The 23,546-nt window shown below is 33.2% G+C and overlaps 3 protein-coding genes and 1 non-coding gene across 4 annotated transcripts; 1 reads left to right on the forward strand and 3 right to left on the reverse strand.

Moving 5' to 3' along the window:
• Window positions 1–3,496: 3,496 nt before the first annotated feature.
• On the forward strand, window positions 3,497–7,464 carry LOC111367642 (5'-nucleotidase SurE-like). Its single transcript, XM_022988630.1, has 10 exons — window positions 3,497–4,032; window positions 4,315–4,409; window positions 4,528–4,595; window positions 4,700–4,743; window positions 4,858–4,935; window positions 5,022–5,175; window positions 5,786–5,938; window positions 6,043–6,153; window positions 6,617–6,682; window positions 6,867–7,464. The coding sequence occupies exons 1-10, from the start codon at window positions 3,701–3,703 to the stop codon at window positions 6,963–6,965; spliced, it is 1,200 nt and encodes a 399-aa protein (XP_022844398.1). The 5' UTR covers window positions 3,497–3,700; the 3' UTR covers window positions 6,966–7,464.
• A 170-nt stretch (window positions 7,465–7,634) lies between these two features.
• LOC111367652 (myb-related protein Zm1-like) lies at window positions 7,635–9,576 on the reverse strand. The gene is made up of 3 exons (XM_022988638.1): window positions 9,190–9,576; window positions 8,862–8,991; window positions 7,635–8,775 (listed from the first exon to the last, which is right to left on the reverse strand). The coding sequence occupies exons 1-3, from the start codon at window positions 9,320–9,322 to the stop codon at window positions 8,091–8,093; spliced, it is 948 nt and encodes a 315-aa protein (XP_022844406.1). The 5' UTR covers window positions 9,323–9,576; the 3' UTR covers window positions 7,635–8,090.
• A 2,209-nt stretch (window positions 9,577–11,785) lies between these two features.
• LOC111367658 (protein IQ-DOMAIN 1-like) lies at window positions 11,786–14,731 on the reverse strand. The gene is made up of 5 exons (XM_022988647.1): window positions 14,503–14,731; window positions 14,194–14,427; window positions 13,003–13,212; window positions 12,693–12,812; window positions 11,786–12,613 (listed from the first exon to the last, which is right to left on the reverse strand). The coding sequence occupies exons 1-5, from the start codon at window positions 14,566–14,568 to the stop codon at window positions 12,011–12,013; spliced, it is 1,233 nt and encodes a 410-aa protein (XP_022844415.1). The 5' UTR covers window positions 14,569–14,731; the 3' UTR covers window positions 11,786–12,010.
• A 6,988-nt stretch (window positions 14,732–21,719) lies between these two features.
• On the reverse strand, window positions 21,720–21,793 carry TRNAN-GUU. The gene has a single exon. It is a non-coding gene; the product is annotated as a tRNA-Asn (tRNA).
• Window positions 21,794–23,546: the final 1,753 nt, after the last annotated feature.

The raw sequence follows: 23,546 nt of genomic DNA on the forward strand, positions 1-23,546 counted from the left end.
TGCAAAGCAAGCCAATCCAAGTTGCACCTTGCCTTCCAAGAATAATCCTTGCCTTCCAAGTTCCCACTTGCCTTCCAAGAATAAATCCTTGCCTTCCAAATGTTCCCTTGCCGTCCAAGAATAAATCCTTACCTTCCAAGAGCCCCATGTTTCGAACTCACGACCTCTGCTCTGCCAGGTTTGACAGCGTCCGTCCTTTGCCAGTGGAGAAGTGCCCTGGGGGGCGGTTGTGGTTAACCTTTGTTTGCATGCAAAGATATTTGTGCGTGAAAGGAGCCGTTTGACATGTTTAGGACCTATTTGATGTTGATTTTGAAAATCAAGGCTTGTTTGAGTCACATTATTTTTCAAAAAAATACATTTTTTAATAGTGATTTGACATCATTTCAACCACATATTTTTCATTTTTGTATTACTCCTCAATCAGCGCTTAATCCAATTCAAATTATTAGCGAATAGAATAGCAGCATTCACCCCAAGTCACATGGCATGGCAGTAGGACCCAGTCCATAAGAGACTGTCTTGAAGATGCGCGAGTTGAACAATCGCACAAGGCACCAGATTGTAGGGGTACCAATTTTTTTTTCTTATAATTGCTTCTCTCTCTCTCTCTCTCTCTCTCTCTCTCTCTCTATATATATATATATATATATATATATATATTAAAATATTTTTATAATTTTAAATTTTTATTATGAAGTTAATATTTTTTAGTTTAACATATTATTTAAAAAAAAGAAAAATTACCAACCCAATTTCAAATACTCAATAAACTTCATTCATCAATTACCAACCCAATATGATAATAAGCAGCCCAAAATTCAAATAATTAAAGTGGAGAGAATAGCTAAATCCCATATCCCATATATATATTCACGAGTCCCGAGATGTAAAAATATATGTAAAAATTTAAATATCATATTTTTTGTAATGAGCTAATATTATTGAAATATATTTTTTAATTACTTATAAGAGGACACCATTTTAAAATGTCAAACCGGACAAAAATAAATAAATTCTCTGAGTCGAATCAAATTTACATCATTGCCTTCTATGCTTTAGATCAGACTCATCGAGTGTTGGAAAAATGAAAAATCAAGAAGGTGGAGCCCTCCTGTTTTCTTTTGGGCCTAGGCAGTTGAGAGTCGCAATTTTATGTCAAATCATTTTATTTATAGGAAAATGTTGGGAAAACAGGGGGCTGACATCGCCCCTGATCAAAACCCCACAAATAGGGGGTAACATAGGCCTCCTGTTTCCCCAGCATTTTCCTTATTTATATACTACGGTATTAAAAACTTATTTAGGCAAAACCCTAGGGGTGTGCTCTATTTTGATTAGTCCTCACATTTTTATCTTCGTTACATGATATATCCCCTCTACATGATATTCTTCATATAGATAGATATAAGAACTGTGAGACAATTATTTAGAAGTACATTTTGTGTTACAATTCTTTCTACATGATAGAGAATGATCCCATCTCGAATTGACCTAACTTGGGGTCGAAGAGCTCAACTTAGCCAATGCTCTTAATTCCATTAATGTGGATGTCAAAATTACTACTTGATGATAAATGAATCGTAGTTAGGACAAGTTGGTCACACATAAGTGGAGCGAATTTCTTATGCAAGTCAACTCGCATAAGTTATTGAAAAAACAATTTAGTAAAATAAATAAATTAGAAGGACGAGCTCCTTGGTCGAGCAAGACCATACTTCGATTAAGGGAGTCGACTCACGTGATGGGCTAAATTCAGTAGCTCAACTCGATTAGCCACACGAGATAAATTACAATGTCGATTGAAACATGATTTTACTAAACTGAAACTCTAATACTACTTATTACATGTCGAAATCCCAGTATCCAAACATTTGACTTGTCATCGTTGCCCCCCCATTTCATTTAATACTATTTATGCCCAGTAATTACTATGATCATTTTATGTGACAGCTTATTATTTGAAGTATATTTTTTAAAATTTGCATTGAATTAATTGAGAATAAGAACTTAAGAAAAGTTGAGCCTAATGCCATCTCCAACTCTGTACCGAATTTTGCACCATTTTGCACTAAATCTTGCACCAAACTAAAATTCATCTCCAACCATTATACCATATGAACAGTGTATAACCATTTTCTTCCATTTTTATTCTTTATAATTTATTTATTTGAAATATTAATTATTTAATTATTTCATAAATACATAAATTACTAAATAAATAATTACGTTAAATTACGGAAAAGATTAAATTCATTAATAAATATAAAAAACATGGAACTATTAATAAAAATGCTACAACAACGAAAATATGAAATCATGCCATCAGAAAATAGCACAATGCATTTCGAATTTGGATAGAAGATATTACGAAGTCGCTAAATTTTTGCAATTTAATTTTCAGAATTCATATGTTCATTCCACAAATGATCAATTAATCATTTCGAAGTGCAATGTGAGTTTCTTTATCCTTGATTTGTCTATGACGAGCAAAGAATTCCTGAATATGTTGATTTGAACTATGCACTTTTTTATGTATCCTTTTTATAAAAATAAAATTAGATTATCGTATATATGTCACTATTTAATATATTTCGTGTTAAATTTAATAAATAATCGTGTTTGATATATTTTAAATTGTTTTGGTTTTTTCATTAATTTATTAATTATTATGTCTTACATTTAAAATTTATTTTAAATGAAAATAATAATAATATTAAAAAAAAAAAATTTATTGTATTAAAAAATATATAGCACAAATGACATAAATATCTTTAACAAATTTATTTGAAAAATGTTAAATAAGGGAAAAAGAGACATTTTACACTTTGCACCAAAATGGTGCAAAGTTTGGTGTTGCATTGGAGCAACTTTGCACCAAAAAATGGTGCAATGGTTGGAGACATGGGCAAAGCCAGAAAAAAATTTCAGTACGGGTACAAATTTTTTATTAAGACAAACATTTCTTCCAATTTTTCTCCCAAAGTACAAGTTTTCAATTTTAAGGCCAATGTGCAGGGTTTCTCCCAAAGTTGAGTGCAGGCATTGGCCTGGACTCAACTCTACATGGCTCTGCCCATGGTTGGAGATGCCCTGAGTCCTTGTTTGAAAATCATTTTCCCTCATATTTAATCTTCAACCAAAGAACATCAATTTTCATATTTTTTTAATAAAATTTTTTAACTCTCTAACCACGTGTTCTTTAAAAAATTATTTTTACATGAGCCCTAATTTGGTAAAAATAATGTTGCTAAGTACTAGAGTAATGCTATTTGCAATTACATTCTATTGCAGTCGCCTTTCATGGTACACATGTGACTGTTGTTGATTTAATATATGAGACAAGAAAAAATTATCACATTAATATATCAAATTACAAATAGTTATGTAGAATATTATTTAGAATGACTACCACAATAAATGACTATGAATAATATTGGTCGAAATTTTATTCCAAAAATCCCGTGCACGTTCCCTGTCTCGAAAAAAGCCGGAAAACGCGTTTTGTATGGCTCCATTCATTTTCCAACTCTGTTTTACCCTCCTTTTGGTTTCTCCTTTTTCCCTGGCTCCATCATAAATTTTGAATTCTCAATTGCATTCTTCCAGTCAAGCCCATCCATTCTCCTCTTCCACTATCACCATTTCCCTCAGATACCCATTTTCCGATTTTGCTTTATTGTTTCTTATTGCTGTAGAAATGACAACGTCCGCAGTGAAAAACAACTTTTTGCCACCCGGATTGGTGTCCAATCTGCAACAAGTTCTCTTAAGCCGGAATCCCACCGGTGGCGGCGGAGGCGGTGATGACGACGAGTTATCCAAGATCAATACCCGAGAGGATGATTCGGCCAAGCCCACTTCTTTTAGCGACGGTGGTGATGCTTCTTCCGAGACTAATAGTGATGATGGTTCCAAGCCTATTGTTTTGCTCACAAATAGTGAGGGTATTGAGTCCCCGGGGCTTTCATATTTGGTCGATGCTCTTGTTAAGCTAGGTCTCTACAATGTCTACGTCTGCGCCCCTCGATCGTAGGTCTTCTAGTCGTTCTATTCTCAGTTGTTACATTTTGTGGATAACTGTCTTGATAATCGTGTGGAATATATATTTTCTGCTTTCGTCATCTTTTCTCATTTGCCACTTGGGTTTTGTTTATTTTCAATCCAAGTATTGGAATTTGAACATATAGGATAAACATTATGGTTTTTGGACGATTTGATTTCCGTGACGTGTATAGAATCTATGTATCTTTTTCTTTTTGTTTTTGTTTTTTTTTAACGTTAATTGTTGATTTAGTAGAGGTGGATTGACAGGGATAAATCAACATCGGGCCACTCGGTGACCCTCAAAGAGACGGTTGAGGTAGTTTCAGCTGAAATTAACGGTGCCACGGCCTATGAAGTTTCTGGTATCATTACCACTTTAACCATTGGATTTCATATAGGTTAACTGTGTTTTGGAGGATAATTTACATGTTGGTTATTCAAGCTCTTATTAAATAATGTTGTGCTTTATGCATCTTTAAGGAACTCCTGTGGATTGTGTGTTATTGGTTTTGTCGGGTGCACTGTTTTCATGGTCAAAGCCTCTATTGGTATGCCTTTAGTGCTTTTATCATGTATATTTGTGGTGTATTCATTTCGCTTAGCTCCTCAAACAAGCAATCCCCATTTTGTTTATGTTCTGCCTGATATTTAGGTAATAAGTGGTATCAACAAAGGCTCAAGTTGTGGTCACAACATGTAAGTCATTGTAAATATCAACCATCTTTTCTTAGTTAACTACAAATCCAGTCTTTATGTTTTCAATTGATTTGTAGAATTTTGGACTTACATGGATGACTTGACAATACCCAGGTTTCATTCGGGCGTAGTGGCTGGAGCCAGGGAGGCGTTGATTAATGGCGTGCCATCTATATCAATATCACTAAACTGGTGTGCTGTTGGTCCCTGTTGTACTTTAAGAACGTTAACCGGTCAAGTTTATATATATAATAAGTTAGGTATTTGATGTATTGCAGGAAGAGTGACGGAAGTCAGGAAAGTGACTTCAAGGATGCTGTCACTGTGTGCTTACCGCTAATAAATGCAGCCATAAGGGACATAGAGAATGGGGTTTTCCCCAAAAATTGCTCATTGAATGTAGAAGTTCCAACATCCCCCTTGGCAAACAAGGTTTGCTTCTAACATCTTATTCAGGATATTGGTCCTTCTTTGCCTGAAATCATCTCATGATATAGCATTTAGTTCCTTGGTAAAAAAAAAAAAAAAGAGGAGAGAAAGTGACATATGTAATTAGTGTTGCATAGCGTTTGTGAATTTTGATCACATATCAATTCGTACTTTTACATAATATTCTATTTTTGAATTTAATATACTTTTGCAGTCTCATTCAATCACTAAGTTGTATACTTGTATTTCTCTGGACAATTCTTATCACGCCAGGAAGAAGTTATTATGCTGCTGAGTCACCAGGTTTATTAGCAGTAGAGTCACATATGCAACTCTTGTATTTATGTTGTATGACAACAATGAGAAATGAGTCAGGCACTCCCAAGGAAAACTAGAAGCTAACAGAGAACTTGCTGAACTTGTTTTGTCCTTTTCGTTTCTTTTTTTAGAACATTTTAACAGAGAAGTAGCTTAGCTACTGTCTGAGGAAAAAAAAATATTTGCCTGTTGGAGTTGTATGCAAGCTTTATACATTTGGTTTTGTATAGTGTGGGCTTTGCTGGCATTTTTTATCCATTTTATCTTGCAACATTTTCATTTTTTCATTTGTCAGGGATTCAAGGTTGCCAAGCCAAGTCTTTGGCGGTCTACTCTCAGCTGGCAAGCCGTTTCAGCCACCAGGAATCAGGCTGCTTCAAGATTTATGGGTAATCAGCAAAACCTTGGGTTGCAGTTTGCGCAGCTTAGTCGTGATGCCTCTGCTGCTGTGAGTGGTCTTTATATGTTTCTTCAGTGGTCTGTTTCTGTATCAATGTGTCGGCACTTTATTTTGTTACAGGATTCTGACCAACACCATTTAAATTCTTTCAGGGTGCTGCTCGTCGTTTGATGACACAAAGGAAGAATATTGAGATTGTTGAATCAGTTGGTGTTGCTGGGAAAGTTGATTCTAAACGGACGGTGAAGCATTTCCGTTTAGAGGTATATTTAAAATTTTAAACTAGGGAGCAACATTAAGCTTCTTGATATCTAGCTCTTCGTTAACTTTTCAGGAGCTTAGCTGTAGTTTTTGGTGGCTTATTTCCGCTTAGAGGTATATTTAAAATTTTCCGCTGGGGAGCAACATGAAGCTTCTTGATATCTAGCTCTTCGTTAACTTTTCAGGAGCTTAGCTGTAGTTTTTGGTGGCTGTTATTGTTGCATCAGTGAGAGAGGGTGTAGAATGTTTAGGATACATGAGAGATGGCGTAGAATGTTTAGGATACAAGAGAAATTTTTTATTATCGACAACTCAAATGGTGTACCACACTGAAGTCCTCAACTCTAATAATTTTTCCCTGTTCATGACAGGATATACCTAGATTCTACTTTTGTATTGTTGTTCTCCATTTGTTTTCAATTGATTCTTTTGGGGGATAACTTGGGTAGTGATTGATGATCGCAGATGTTTAACAAGGAGCAAGAAGTAGAAGATGAGGATCTTGATTTTCGAGTGCTCGAAAATGGCTTTGTAAGCATTAAATCATTTTTTGTTGTTTCGTGTAATGCTCGAGCACAAATATGTACATAAATCATATACGTGTGCATGAATGCATGTCTGGTTTAACACTACATTTTACATTTCGATTTGATGGTCTGATAGTATTGCTTAGAATTGCTTTCAACAGTTTAACTATCCTCACATTTTGGAACAGGTTGCAGTTACTCCACTCTCTCATTCAACGCGTGTAGAGTCGGAAATTAGTATGGCTGTTTCAGACTGGATTCCTTCTGCACTGCCAGTGGAGAAATAACAACTTCCGGTTGACAAGAATCAGTAATTTTGAACACTTGAAGACAGTGTTTCAGCATTTGTGCTACTTTCGTTTGGTTTAGAACTTGAATACCTACCTTATTTATTTCTTACCTTCCTCGAGCTACATAGTTTTTCGGTCTTAAATGTATTCTTGACCAAACGCTTCTTCCTTTTAATTTATATGGTTGGCCTGTTGCAATACCGATCCTTTTCTAGTTACTTTACACTGACAGGATTGTCGTAGGTCGGTTTTTACCATTTTCCTCCAATATCGGGTGATATTGGTTTGTTTGTTGTATTTGACAGTGTAATGGGATGTGGCCAAGTTCGACTGTAAATTACTGCATTTGCTTGTAGCTCTTGGTTTAGTCGGTCCTTTGATCTGGACTATGATTAGTGGAAAGACCTTAATTTGTTAAAACTTTTCATTTGTTACTGTACTTGTACTATGAGATTTCACAATATGCTCCAAAATGCCACTGCTCTTACTAACAGAATTTGCCCAATTGGCGCCTTTCAAAATCCTACTTCGCACTGATGTTTCTCTGATATATATGTATACATAGGGCTGAATGTACATGCAATTAATTCATTCAATTAAACTTCGGTTTTTTCTTTCTGTATTTTTTGTTATTGTCTTGTTCTACAGTTTTTTGGGCATTTCTATGTGGGCAATTTGGGTTTTTTGTGTGATATTTTTCGTTACCAATTAATGATTTCGTAACGTATGATCGTATATTTTGATGCTAACAATTGTGGTTGCTCTAATAGTTGTACACTACTCATTTGTTAAACACACTGACACACATGTTAAATATGCATGAAGCTGTACTGTTCTAATGTTTTCGAACAATTGAATTTCTGTCGTGGTGCCCTTGAGCTTGTAATTAATACTTGCTAATGAAGATATTTAAAAATTGAAACTGAAGTCATTGAGAGCATAACTACAAATTGAACGTACAAACGAAAACTATAGCCTTGCATCTTTATGTTCGTTTGAATAACTGGATAAGTCTGCTGAAAATCCTAGATTAGCAGAGTTTAAGGTGTTGTCCTAGGAAGCTGCTATGGCATCAAATTCGAGTGATACCATCCGTTGATCAGAGAATCTTCTGTACCGAGTCTAGGGAACCCATCTTGGAGGAAGCGAGGGGTTCACGAACATTGTCCCGCTGCACGGTAATTGAGACAACGAAAATGACGATGATGAGGAAGTCTGGGACATGGACGATGAAGATAATGTGGAGCAAGCTGGCATGATGGGTTTAATATACTCTATGTCATAGGAGGACGCCTGCATGTCATTTGCATAAAGCCTCTCGGAAGGGAAATTTGAGGAGCCGGCAATTGATTCAAGTACTTTTGGCAGCACAGGAAGCATTGTGCTGGGATTCTGATCTAAGAGCTTGTTAGTAGCAAAAAATGGATATTGGTCAGAGCTCACAATGGAATAATCTTCGGGTCGAAGAATTTGCTGTTGACGATCAATGAATTGAGGCAGATATCCCAGTGGACAAGCTGGTGCAGATGAAGGCGACCTAGTGAGCATAATGGCACTGTGACTCAACTGATCGGCTTTAAATTCACCAAAATCTATCCCTTGCACTGGTGATGGTGGTTGGGTGGGGATGCAAACTTGATTAAATTCGGAATATTGGGGGAAATTTGAGTTTGAACTTGAAAGATTTGAAAAAGGGGCCTGATCAAAGAGGTTTTGAGAAATGTGTTTCTTCTTAATGGCTGAGTTCCAGAAGTTCTTGACTTCATTATCTGTTCTCCCAGGAAGGTGCTTGGCTATTTGAGCCCACCTGCACACAATAAACATTATTTTGGTTGAAAATGTACTGTAAAGTTTGCTGAACTATCATTTAATCATGGGACGAGACGAGATTACCTATTGCCGAGAATTCTTTGGAGTTCAATTATGAGTTCTGTTTCTTCTGAAGAGAAATTCCCTTTCTTCAAATCAGGTCTGAGGTAATTTATCCATCTTAGTCTGCAACTCTTGCCACATCTTTGTAACCCTGCACCCACAAGATTAACACATATGCAATGTCTGTATACTTATTCATGTTCATTGGGACGTGAATGTAGTCACGATTTAAACTCAAAACGCACTTTTGACAGAACCAGTAGTGAATGGGAAATGGATTTATTTTTGTGTTTCAGCTTCCTCTTGGGGAGAAAAACACACACGCAGGCGCACACACATATACGAATACCTGCAAATCTTGGAAGCGAGCTCCAACTGCCATGGCCATAGGTGGAAATGTAGTTTTTGAGTTTCTCGTCTTCCTCTGGTGACCACAGCCCCCTCTTCACTTTTTGTTTGTTGCAGCATGAATGTTGTCCCATTTTCTATCTCTTTTCTAAAATGCAGGTGAACAGCAATGGCAGGAGATCATATGTACATATGCAGACGGTAGGTGTGTTTTTGTGTGGGTAAGAAAGAAACAAGAATTGGATGAAAGAAGCCACGAAGGATAACAGATGATGCCAACTGAGAGTACACTGAAATTATGAATTTAAAGTGAAGATCTATATACCCGTGGGGCCATAGCTCTGTGGAGTTTGGGATGGCTTATAGCCTGGCTCCATTTTAATGTGTTTTTGGGGAAAATGTATTACATTGATTTTTTTTTTTTAAATGTATGGTTAAAAAAAAAGGAAATTTTTTGGATTTACTTGTAATGTTATTTTAATAGAGAATGTATGGTTAAAAAGAGGAGGAAAAAAATGCATTAAAATTAAAATGGAGCACAAACAAGGGCATAGTGTTTGGTATACAAATGTTTTGACAGTTTCTTTGACAAATGTTGAGGTGGTATGTAGATAGCATGGACTGCTCGATGAAGAGTTGCAAGAACGATGAACTTGGACAAGTTTGATATCCTCGTAAATAATCTGAGGAACTCAAATATTTTGAATCTCTCAAAATATGCATCTCGAACTTGCTTTTCAATTTACAAGGGAAATTGTCAATAAGTATAACGTTTTTTCTACCTCAATATTGTCAAAAGCGAATAATTTTGACATATCATCTCTTTCATACTAGGAAATTGAATTGTCCCAAAGACTCACTTTTTGTATGGTAATCTTTGATGAGTCAAGAATAATAAGAAAAATGTCTTAAAGTGCAAACATATCCAAGTTATCTACTAATCCTTCTTTGTAATTATACATAATTCTTTTCCCTTTTCGATCTTTCATGCGAAAAATATCAAACTATGCTTGGCTATTGGATCTTTCTCCACGCTTTCTTGAAATACAAGTTTCTATTCATCGTATTCATTGGATACTTTTCCGGGTTCATTGGTTTTTCTTAAAGTACACATTTCTGTTCATCAATGGTGTTTCATCCTCAATAACAAAAAGTTAATCAAATTGCTTGTTTTATTATTATTTCTAGAAGTAGTTTTCAGTGTCCTAATCCCTGCTAAAGTCTTGTGACCTCATTTTCTACAATTTTGTGGGCCTGCATGGATAATAATTAATGGGTTCTTATTTTTGGAAAATAGTCCTTGCAGAGAAAATTGTGATAATTGAATTTTATAACCCAAAGTTATGCATTTCATTCTCATTGATTGTAGTATATTTTTCATGTTCTATTATTATTTTATTTCTTGATCTGCACTATGGATTGTATACACGATTTAGTGGAAGCCTCTAATAGAGACTAGTACTCTTTGTTGGTCCTATTTAAACAACTTAACAAATTAATCACGAGAAAGCTCAAGTTTGAGTAAAAATATCTTTTAAAAAAGTCGAGGGTTAAATTGTAAAAGCGATCAAAGGTCAAAAACACGACCACTTATAAATTATTTTCAATTTCTCAATGCACCCTTCTCGAGTAGGCCAATTCATTTTTATCAGACATAGCGTATTTGTATAAATAGATAATGATAAGACTCGAAGTCAATTCCCTTGACGAATTGAGCCACTTCAATGGAATTATTTTAATTTATTGTTCAAGAATTATTCTTGCTTCAGGAAAAATGAAAACAGAACTTGCAATCAAAGCAAAAAGGAAATTTAGGTTGCACTCCCTGACTTTTGCATGGTATGACTATGATTATTGATCCCCAACTTTGAAAAGTGATTGTTTTGAGTCTTCGACTTATTCGAATATGTAAATTTTGGTCCCTCGATATCGAAACTGTTGACGTGGGCGTTAAAATTTGAACGCTACTTTCAGTTAAATTGAGATATATGTTAAGTGGATTGACATTTTTGCCCTCTAACTTTAGGTCATGTGAGAATTTCGTACAATTTTATCATCCACACTGATCTTTAAGTAGGTTGGGGACGTAGATCACTTCTGAAGATTGGAAAACATAATCACACTATGTGAAAGGTTGAGACATGTAATCCTAATTTATCCCAAGTGAAAACAACGGACACAAATGAGATTCTTGATTTTATTGTTGCACATGCAGCAATTAATGAAAGCAAGTTCCATTACTTTATTTGTTGAGCCTTCATGGGACATAAAAACTTGGTTCAATTTTGGTATATTCTGTTTAAGAAGCACTCAACTCATTACACAAATAGAGAAAAGTTGTGAGGAAATTCAGTAAGGTAACTATTGAATTTGGTATCCGTCTATTTCATTTAAATTCTTTTAATAGTTTCTAAACTTTAACTGTACCTGCAGCTTGGCCGTGTGGACTCACGCCTTCGTATAATAAATAATGTCACTTACGATTAGATTTGCAGTGATCCAACTTTAGTCCTTTAGAAACCTCATATTTCTTGAACGAACATTTTACATAACTTTTGTGTGTGTATTACACTGAAGCGAAGTTTATAAAGTAAAAATATATCAACTCCATAGCACTCTACTATTTCTATAGTTATAAATATGCAAACCACTCTCTGTAAGTATCCATAAGCACTATTACAATGCTCTCAAACAATGGTATCATGTCTAACAGAAAACTCCAATAGAAAAAAGAAAAAAAGAAAAATGAACTTGTAGGAAATCGAAAATACAACAAGCTGTTGAATTCATCAGAACGACTCCCCTTTTAGGAAGCTTCATCTTTACATGTCATCTTGCAACATCGGAGGGTAGAGATCCTTGCACAAGTCGACAGAATAGAGATCAGTGTCAGCATTCCTCCGAGCCCGCCCCCTTGAAACCGGACTTAGCTTTCTATGATAGTGTAAATCCTCGACTGAATGCCTCACTCCAGTATAAGTACGAGATAAATAATTGCATGGTTTCTGCTTGGCCTTTATCGACTGTGTTAGACTCATATAGTTAGGTTTGGCACCATGTCCCTCGGCTAGAGTATTTCCTGACCCTTGAGTCTCAGAAGTAGTTGTGGATGAATTTGATGTCGTGCTCTCATCGTAAGAAAATGCAGAACATGGTTCAGATGACGAGCGAGTGATTTGACAAGTTTTCGAAACTTTTGGGGATATTCTAGTAGATATGTTATTCCGTCGAACTGTTACTGAATTGTGATCATACGAATTTGAAAAGGATCCAACAGTCTGAAATTCTCCGTCTGACATAGTATCCCATGGCTTGTTTCGCATCCACCGTTCTGACCAGTCGAGTCCTGAACTATTCTTCTCCAACTTATTTGGAGTAACCATCTTGTTCATTCTTGAATATAAGATTGGGATTCTTCTGGATTGCTGGAGTAAGACATCACATTGTACATAAATGAGTTCGAAAACATATTTGAAAGATATCATCATGAATTCAATTAATTACCTGTTTAGAAAGGGCATGGGCATATGCATTCGCTCTTTCCCTCTTGATAGTGCCTTCTTGTTTCATTAGTAATTTCAACCTCACTTCTTCAGCTGTTGCAGAACTGTCACACCATCCATTCTGCCATTTACAGATAAAAACAATCTTATTTCACAATTTCCAATTTGATAGCTGGATCATGCAACATAAAGAGAAAGATACACCATTAGTTGATTCACGATCTTTCTACCAGCTTGTGGCCTAAAAAGTTGATCTTTCTCAATAAGTCCATTGATTAGGCTAAAATTCTATAGCTTAGGACTAATCGTACCTCGGCTTGCTTTATAGGATCAGCACTCTGATTCTTTTGGACGAGCCCTTTTGCAGACGTTTTAATGCATTGAGCCCTAACTCGAGTCTGAACTCGAACAAGCGACTGCATGCACCTTAATGTTACAGCGGCTTGCTTTCTAACCAATCTGCCACGGACTATAGCTTGTAGTCTTACCAATGCTTTCAAGGCCCTTAAAGCACGCTTTGCCTTCAAACATTATCATTAACGAAAACAAATCATCTAAAGAAGAGGAGAAAGCACAATTGAATAGCATAAATTTATAGGATCTTAGACAGTTCATAAAATAAAAGGTGCGCATAGGATCTTGTCTTTATTATGCTGCATCCCCCAAGAATAAAGCCACTTGTCCAGATTTGAAAACGGGAAGGGAAGAGACGGACTGATGTGTCAGAAAACCATGCGTCGACGCGTGTCCCATCTGGATGTGTAGCATGATTGATCCCCCAATGCCATTCCCGGCAGATGCCCCCACAAGTCCACAACCCGCTGACTGTTTTCGCCGCATTGCTTGTCTAGAAATGGATACGCTTTGTTCCCCCTTCTACATGTTGGTTTCTCTACCCAGTCCAAACCACAACCCCTGTTCCCATCAGTCTCCTACTCCATCAAGTTTCCCTCTCCTCGCCCCTGCCTGTTGCCCTTCTCTCTCCTCCACCGTCCACCCCTTGCTGGTTTCCTCGAATCCCCCCACCCCCCAAGGGATCTAATGGCTCGTTTGAGTATTATGGGCTCTAATACCATATTAAGACTCAAGATTTCATCTTGAAAGGTCCAAATTTGTTTAAAAAAGTAACCTGATTACTCATATATTGGTTTTTGGTTTCTTAATTAACCAATGTAGGAATATCACCTTAACTCTACAGTGGTTCCAGAACTAGTTGCTCAGACAAAAGTTCCCTAGACTGGAGATCGTGTTTGTTTGACAAAGTTTTTAAGTGCTTATAAGTTGGTCAAACACCTATTTCAACATTAAAATCTTGTTTGAGCTTTATTCTTGTTCCGGGTATTCTATCCACACATTTCAAACTCCCCATTAGCATTTTCAAATCGAAATCAAGCACATTCCCAAACTAAAATCACCAATTTCTTAATGAAATTAAAACTCAATTACAAGTTCTGAATGTGAAATAACTGGTATTGAAACGAAAAGGGAAAGTAGCTGATTACCAGAAAAGACCGAAAAATTGTCTGGATTCGAACGGCGGCCCATTCTCGCCGGACCACCATGAAATCCTTGGGTGAAGCTTTGGCCAAAGCAGCCACTGCTGCCGCCATCTCACCCTCAAACAAATAAGAAGAAGATTCAGATTCCTCCGTCTCCGGTGAATTCCCCCTTCCTTTAACACCCTTCGAGACACCCCTCCACAGTTTCCACTTCCAGCCCTTACCACCCACTTTATCCTACAATAAAAATCGAAAGATTATTGCATAAAACACCACATAAGATTATACAAATCCTGGAGATTTTTAGCTTACATTTTCTTTTGATGGGGAATTTTTGGGTCCGATCAGTGATTTGATCCACTTTCCAGGAGAACCCATTTCGCCGAAATTCGAAAAACAATAGAAAGGTTATGAAAAACGGCGATTCAGGTGAAGAAATGAAGAGAATGTCATTGCAGAAGAATTTGGAATTCTTGGATCCTGGGTTTAACTAAGGTTTTAATATATAGTCTCGAGTGCTGTAATCTTTTCTTTTTTTTGAATTTTGAAATTTTGAAAAATAGAAATAAAAAGTTGCAACGGATATGGCCGGTAATTCGTCCGAAAATAAAAAGCGAAAACACGACATAATTTGAGGATTCGGGTATAATAAAGTCCTTTTTTATTTTTTCAAATATTGAGATTTTTGAGTTTACGGCGCGCGTAGTACCCGCTTCTAAGGAATCATATTGGCGTCCCGCTCTATTGGCTACCGCCGGCTTGAAGCTGAAGCTGCCCGCAGCTTGAATTCAAAACGACTAAAAGGTTAGGTTACTTTAGAATAGTTAAAAATAGAGGAAATTACCTTGTTTGGAAGAATTTTTAAATCAATTAAAATTAATTTTTTTATCGTTATTTTACTATTTCAGTCATTATTTTTGAATTCATCTATCACAGATATAGGATACACTTCATCTCTAACGGTCAAAAAATCAATTATCAAAATTCTTACCAAACAAACACTTGAAATGTCCACTTTCACAAATCCTTGCAAAAATGTCCCTTTTGAAATATTTTAGACCAAAATACTCTTGTGAACAATTTATGATTCCACAAAAAAAAAAAAGAAATTGACATTTCTGCAAAAATTTTATTGGCCAATAAATTTTTGACACATAACCTGACGTATTTATTTCAAAAGTACACATATCAAATCACAATTAATGTTATTTTTCTCATTAACACAAAAATTTCGAGAATTACATGAATGAAAATGTCATTCTAGATATTTAAAATGTCGAGAGCAACGTTTGAAATATCAAGAATATTTAATATTGTAATTTGACATGTGTATTTTTAAAATATAAACGGAATTCAAATATCGAGAATGACATTTGAAATTTCGATAGCGTTATTTTAATATAGCTTTTCATGGACTCTACTTCTCGAAATCCGCAACAAATTGAAAAATAAATAAATTGCTTTTCTTTTTTATTAAGGACATAATAAACAGTTTAGTGTTAAATTTAAAAAGCAGACATTTTTCAATTAATACCCATGAAATTAGACATTTTTTAGAATACCACTAGTTAAATATTTGAATTTTCTTTTAATGCTCAAACTTTAAAAATAACTAAGGGTGTGTTTGATTGTAGGTGGAATTTCATGAAAAATGGAATTGAAATTCCACCTTCAATTTAACCTTGTTTTATACTCTTTTTTTTCCCTAGAAATGAAATTCCATCTTTGGTGCCACATAAGCCAATTTCCCTGAATTCAAGGTGGTGAGAATTGCAATTCCCAGTTACTGTAACATTTTTTTTATTTTTTTTATTTTTTGGTAATAGAAACAAATTCTAAGAATTATTGTAAAAAAAATATTTTCCTTTAATTGATAATTTTAATGTAAAACAATGTCAAACGAACACCAAAAGATAGATGATTTTGTTGATTTTTTTTATTTTTTTATTATTATTATTTTTTGATTTTGGCAATGGGAACAAATTTCATTCTCAATACTAGTAAATTTTATCCCTTTAATTGACAATTTTCATATAAAACAAAGTCAAACAAATATCAAAAAATAATTTTATTTCAATATTTTTCACGTGGAAAATTATATCAATCAAACACAGTAATTTACAATTCCCAAGAAAATAATTTCTTGACAATTCAATTCCCTAGAATTCGTTTTCTAAGCAATTCAATTCCATTTTTGCAATCAAACGGACCCTAAGGGCTTGTTTGATTGACCATGAATTCCATGGAAAGCGAATTCTACTTTCCATCTTTATCATGGTATTGGTATTCCAAGTTCCCCACGCGCTAGTATTCCTTCCTTTCATAGAATTCCAATTCTTATCGGTTTGGTAAGAATTGGAATTTCAGGCATTTTATTTATTTATTTATTTATTATAGTAATGGGAACAAATTCTATGCCTAATTATAAAAAAATATTTTCCTTTAATTGACAATTTTCATATAAAACAAAGTCAAATGAACACCAAAAGATAGATGATTTTCTTGACTTATTTTTTGCAATGGAAACAAATTATATCCCCAATACTAGTAAATTCAATCACTTTAATTGATAATTTTCATGTAAAATAAAGTCAAATGAACACCAAAAAATATTTTTATTTCAACATTTTGTACGTGAAAAATTATACCAATCAAACACAATAATTTACAATTCTCAGGAAAACAATTTCTAGGCAGTTCAATTCCCTGAAATTCGTTTTCTAGGCAATTCAATTCCATCTTTGCAATCAAACGGACTCTAATTAAAAGTTCAGATTCTGATGCAGAGCTTTTATTTGGCTCCCATTTTTTAAATTTCATTTTAAATCATATATTTTATAGAACCCATAATTTTTATCAACTTTTCATTCATATTTTATCAACTTTTATCATAACTTATTAATTATTTGATTTTTAACTAAATCAAATAATCAAATTGGGGCATAGATTCGACGACCCAAAAGCATCCTAGGTTTATCTAGTAATATTGACAAAGGCATTATGGTCCATTAAGACATATAGTTTACTTACAAAATACAGGTTGAGATAATAGTTTATTGGTTTTGAGTTTTATCAATAGCATTGATGGGCTTGGACAGAATTGTCAACCCTCTTTGATCCATTCTTCGTATTAGAATGTTTATTATGCGAATTGTGTGATAACTTGGTGTTTTCCTAATGCATTTCATGTTCATTTATCTGTACCTACACTATTTGTGGTATTAGTGTTGTAAAAATTATCGCCATCGAGGTTGGAAAAGAAATGATATAGAAAAGTGACAAAGAAGATGAAATAAACGTGAAGAACAACCGAATATGAAAGGCTCAAATACGACATTATATCATTGTCTTCAAACGATAATTACCCCCTCTCGATAACAATTTTGGTACTTAAAGGGTTTCGCGACAAATGATTTGTAGGATTAATCAAGCCTTGTAGATAATTAATACTTAAGCATTTGTATAAATTCTCCAAAACTTGAAGAACACAAAGGGAATATGAATATGGATGAATAAAACTTTGATTTCTTCTTTGTGGAATGAATATATTGATCACAATGTTTTCAAGTGTTTTTCTTGTTATTCTAATGATCACAAGCCACCAATTTATAGTTATGGAACATAGCTTCACGAAGTGGTGCCAAAAATAAGTGAAAAGCCGCCAACACACCAACCGAAAACCGCCGAAAAAATTGCCCAACGGCTAATTCGTTGTACCATGCGGCCGCATGGAGTTCTTCAAACTGGCCTCTCCAGTTTCGGGTTGTGGCCATGCAACCGCATGGCTATATTGCTATGCGGTCGCATGACATTCATCTTGGGCCTCCGGTTTTAGATTTATGTTCCAATTTTGTTCATTTCACTCCACACACGTATTTATTGATTTTAAACATATTTTCAACGATTAGAGCATGCAATGTTCCTGCTGGCACGACTAGAAGAGGATGGAAAAATGCTTGCTAGGTACAGGTTGATAAAGTTATGTTACGTGATGAGAACCAATATTTGACAGCCATGGTGTGCCTAACGCGGAGAAATGGATGGTGGTTATGGTAGTAATGAATAGAAGTGGAAACAGGAATTTAAAGTCAATATACCCAAATTTCGTGGTAGGTTTGAACAGAAGGAGTTCTTCGACTAGCTCAAAATGGTGGCAGAGGTATTAGACTACAAGGACATTTCTAAGAATCTTAGGGTTTTCCCGGTTGCTAAGTTATTCTTGGTTGCGAAGAGATTATGTAGGAAAGTAGCAGCTCCAAGCTATTCGTTTGGCAAGGAAAATGTGAGATAATGGGATAAGTTGAAAAAATCGCATGCGTATTGGTATTGCCTTCTTGCCTTTCATAATCAATTATGATTGGCATGTTGTATCGAAGATTCCAAAATCTTCGACAAGGTGAGTGGAAGCGGAAGGAGCATTTTTGTGGCTTTTGGTTTTAACATAAGTGGCTAGACAAAAGTCGCTTCACATGAGACAAGATTTCCAATCCTAAGTAACATTAGGGTTGGTTCGACTATGCAACGTTTCCCATGATCCCTCTCCTTAGACTTTTTTTCATTTAAGAATTCTCAAGGTGAACAAGGATAATATAAAAAAGCGCATTTGAATGAGACGCCCGTTAACTCATTTAAATCTCAAGTTATTCAGAAAAAATTTATACACGTTTCATGTAATCCACATGTTCACTAAAGTATAAATTGATTTTTTTTTAAATTAAAATATTAAGATTGAACCGAACTTTATAAAGAGCTTAATATGCATTTTTATAACTAGTAAACACGTGCATTGCACGTCTTGCATATCGAATGAATGATATGTGTAATGTTTTTAAAATAATAAAACTTTTTTTGAAAGTACTAGTAATATCTTAATTAATGATATAATTTTTTTATGAGATTTATAAATTTTCTGATTTTTCTATAGAGAGGGCAAGAGTTTTTGTATTTAATATATAAATTTGCAAATTTGAATAATATACCTTAGTATAACTCATTTCGATTTTCCTTAATCGTTTTGACATTCGTGATGTAATCCCTCAATTTAGTATGTCTAGACAATATTCTTATTACTATCTTTATGGGGAAAACCCTCGCAAAAACTATAAAACATAGGACAAATCATGTAGAAAAATGATGACTACACTTCACATCATTAATTTTTCAACCTTTAAGCCTTACTCTGTTGACTTGAGCTAAACGCCATCACTACAAAACAACATATTTAAGAATAATGATAAAAAAAAAAAACTAAAATACAAGAGAAATTACAAATCAAAATATATAAAGATTCGAATAAAAAAGGGAATTTTTACTTTGATGTAACAAAATATCTTTTTGAATATGATTATGCCAAATCAGATTTAGAAAGTAAAGTGTGTATATAAGCGAATATTAGAACACTGTAGGTTTCATGAATCATGATTGTGGAAATTAAAGATTAAGATAATTGAATTACTGCTATTAATCAAATCAGAAGATTTTTTTTTTTTTTATATAATTTCTGTAAATGGTTGTTTAAGAAAAAATTCCGTTTTACAATTTCATTCTGAATTAATGCTAGTAATAATTTTTTTACATTCTTATAAATGGTTATTTAAGGCCATCATTTGAGCTCCTTAAACAACATTCGTTTTTCAATTTCACTTTGAATTTATGCTATTGATCAAATTAAAAGTTTTTTTTTTTTTTAATCTCAAAAGGGTAATTTAAGGCTATCCTTTGAGTCCTTAAACAACGTCCAATTTTTCAATTTCATGTTGAATAAATTGAATTAGTGCTATTAATAAAAAAAAATTAATGTGAACATTAAAAAGACTAATTTAGGAAATTATTGAAAAAGGGAAAAGGAAAGGAATTTTTTAATTTCATGTTGAAAAAATTGAATTAATACTATTAATTTATTGTTAATAAAACATAATTTAAAAAAAGGTAAATATATAAGAGTAAAATTAATATTTGAAAGTTTCTCCTCAGTCTTTCTTCTTCTTCTTTAAAAATCAAGGGGTACATAAGATTAATACAAACAGGACATCCAAGAGGTTCACGGACACTGCCACATTGGTGGTTGGGTAATCACCATTTCGTCACAGAAGACTTGTGTGGTTCACCAATTAGAACGTGGGTTTCATAAATCATAATTGCGGAAATTAAAACTTAAGATAATTGAATTAATGCTATTAGTCAAATTAAAAGAATGTTTCTTTTTTTATTTTCAATAAATGGTTATTGAAGATCATTTTTTGAGCTCCTTAAAAAAATCGTTTTTCAATTTCATTTTGAATTAGTATTATTAATCATTTTTAATTTATATAAATGGTTATGTAAGGCCATCATTTGAGCTTCTTAATTTACATTCATTTTCAATTTCATTTTGAATCAATGTTATTAATCAAATTAAAAGTTTTTTTTTTTTTTAATAATCTCGAAAGGGGAATTTAAGGTCATCCTTTGAATTCCTTAGACAACACCCGTTTTCCAATTTCATGTTGAGTAAATTGAATTAATGTTGTTAATAAAAATTAATCTAACATTAAAAATATTAATTCAGGAGATTATTGACAAATGGAAAAGAAAAGAGAATTTTTTTTAGTTTCATGCTGATTAAATTGAATTAATGTTATTAATTAATTATTAATAAAATAAAAAACTAAATAAGGCTATATTGGGCATATAGATAAATATATAAGGGTAAAATTGGTATTCAAAAGTTTCTCTTCAATCTTTCAATTTTAAATTATATAGATAAATATAGTCCAAATTTGCTTAATAGAATTCCTAATTGATACAAATTGTTTATCGATTGAGTAATGTTATTTAATATATTTATATTGACTTACGATCATCATCAATTTAGACGATAATTAAATGATATTAATTAATTTGCCATCATAAAGTACTAGTACATATTCAATACGTGGATTGCAATTTAGGTATCATCTAAATAGAAAATTTTCCGATTTGCTTGATATTAATGTTTAACAATAGACAATCTAGCTCAGAATTTCATCTCAATTGAGTTTCTGTCTATTATTCAATTTCAACTCTATTGTATATCTAATAGAAGAGAGAGAGAAAAAAAATAAGAAACATAAGAGAAATATATTCAATTATGGATTTATGGTAACTCACTCTATCTAAAAGAGCCTTCACACTTAGATTGTCATTTTGATAGTGTTTACTTTTTCTCGTCTTGTTAACTAGACCCTTAGACATATTGCTTCCAAAAGAAAGTTTTGTAAACGTCTATTTTAGCTTGCACGACAACATTTTTATTGCAACATTCACATTAGTTTGGACACACTCTAAAAATATCTCCAATAAAACTATAGTAATAGTTGTATTGATAGCAAGCAAAATGAAAAATGTGAAGAATAACATTTTAATGCAACAATGTGAATTAGGAAAATAGTGGTTAACTTATTTGGTGGAAAGGAAATAAAATATCCTAATTTATATTGTTTTATGTTTTCTTTTTTAATTTTTTTTTTTTGGCTTTCAGCAATGGTTACAGGCAAAATTATTGTGAGAAACGCTAGAGGAAGGGGTTGAACCTTCGACCTTGTGGTTAACAGCCACACGCTCTAACCAACTGAGCTACTCCAGCTTGTTGGTTTTATGTTATAAATAAAACAATATTCTCTCTTGGCGCGCAACGAACGTACCTCTTCCAATAAAACTAAACAAAAAGAAAGCGGGACAAGGTGTTCAGTCTTCTCTTGCTTCACGATTTTCTGGAATTATTGTGTGTTATAGATGAGTCGATCTGAATAAGTGTTAACATAAACGCAACAGTTCAAAATATTAATAAGATACTACTGTAATTATGTGCGTCTCTCATATTCATTAGTGTTCAAAGACAACTTACTGCTCGTATTCGCTAAAGAGCTTATGTAACATAAAAATATTCTTTAAATCTTGAGGTGTGACTAACTAGCTACCTATGTTAAAAATAACAGCTATAAAAGTATGATTCTTCTACCTTATTTTATTATTATTTTTAAAAATATAAATGATTTAAAAAAGCTAAATCAATATCCTTAAGATAAAAAATTTTAAAAAAATAAAAAAAATTTACAGTGCAAAGTTATGATAAATTTTGCAGGGGTCATCTCTCGATTATTAAAAGAATAATAAATTTTCAAGACAAATATTTAGATATTGAGTATCGACCAAATATTAATTGTTCATGATAAGACAATCTATCAAAAGTCAATTAGATATCGCGTGTGACACTTTTTAGGACAACAATGGTTAGGAAAAAGGAAAAAGGAAAAAGGAAAAAGCTGTAAGAAAAGAATAAAAGACTTTAATGGGGTGTTTGAAAGTCATTTTTTATGTAAAAATGTATTTTAGAATAGTAAATTGATGTGAAATGTGTGATTGAAAAATAAGAAAAGATTTTTGATTTACGTGTAATATTATTTTAATGAAGAATATGAGATCGAAAAGAAGAGAGAGAAAAATGCATTTTGAAAATAATGGCTACCAAACAGACCCTAAATGTAGCCTATGTAGGGTTATTTTTGATGATTTTCCAAGCAACTTCGTCCATTGCCTTAACAATTATTTAGCACGAATTGAACCTTATCTTGGGGAAAAATACATTTTTGAATAGTACATTGATGAAAAATGTGTAGTTAAAAAATAAGAAAAACTTTTTCGATTTACGCCTAATAATATTTTATTGAATAATAAGTGATTGAAGTGATATAAAAACATTGTTTAAAAATGCATTTTTTCAAAGAATGAGGTTCAAATAAGAGCTTAATATAGTTGATTTTATATTTTTGTCCAGGTAACATGAATTGTCGATATCTATTTCTTCTACTCTACCATTTTAAGTGTTTGTTTGGTAGAGATTTGGTTAATTTATTTTTTGACCGTTAAAGATAAAGTGAGTCTACCATTTAAAATTGATTTTGATTGACTTAAAATCTGTACCAAACAACCTTTAAATCTAAAAGGAAGAAGAAACGTGTTAGGAAGACAAAATTCTACTTGTAGTTGACATCAATTTTATATAGTTAAGAAAATTGGCCAAATGTTTATAAAATAACGTCGTATTCCGTTGACAAAAAAATTAGTACCTCGAAAAAGTTCAACAATTGACAAAAAATTAGTACCTTGGAAAAGTTCAATAAATGTTATGTGATATCAATTGTAATATCATATTAGTAATAATATAATAAATTGTTGAGCATGTTCAACGTCTGTGTTTAACTAAAATAAAAAAGAAAACTCCTCAATCGTCAATAATAATAATAATAATAAGGAATTGACTATTACACAACATGGTAGGATACTTATTCAAGTAAAAAATTATTCAATTATATAAGAAATTAATTTACTCTTCTTAG

The sequence above is a fragment of the Olea europaea genome, chromosome 2 (genome assembly GCF_002742605.1).
Source record: "Olea europaea var. sylvestris chromosome 2, O_europaea_v1, whole genome shotgun sequence".
Lineage (NCBI taxonomy): Eukaryota > Viridiplantae > Streptophyta > Magnoliopsida > Lamiales > Oleaceae > Olea > Olea europaea.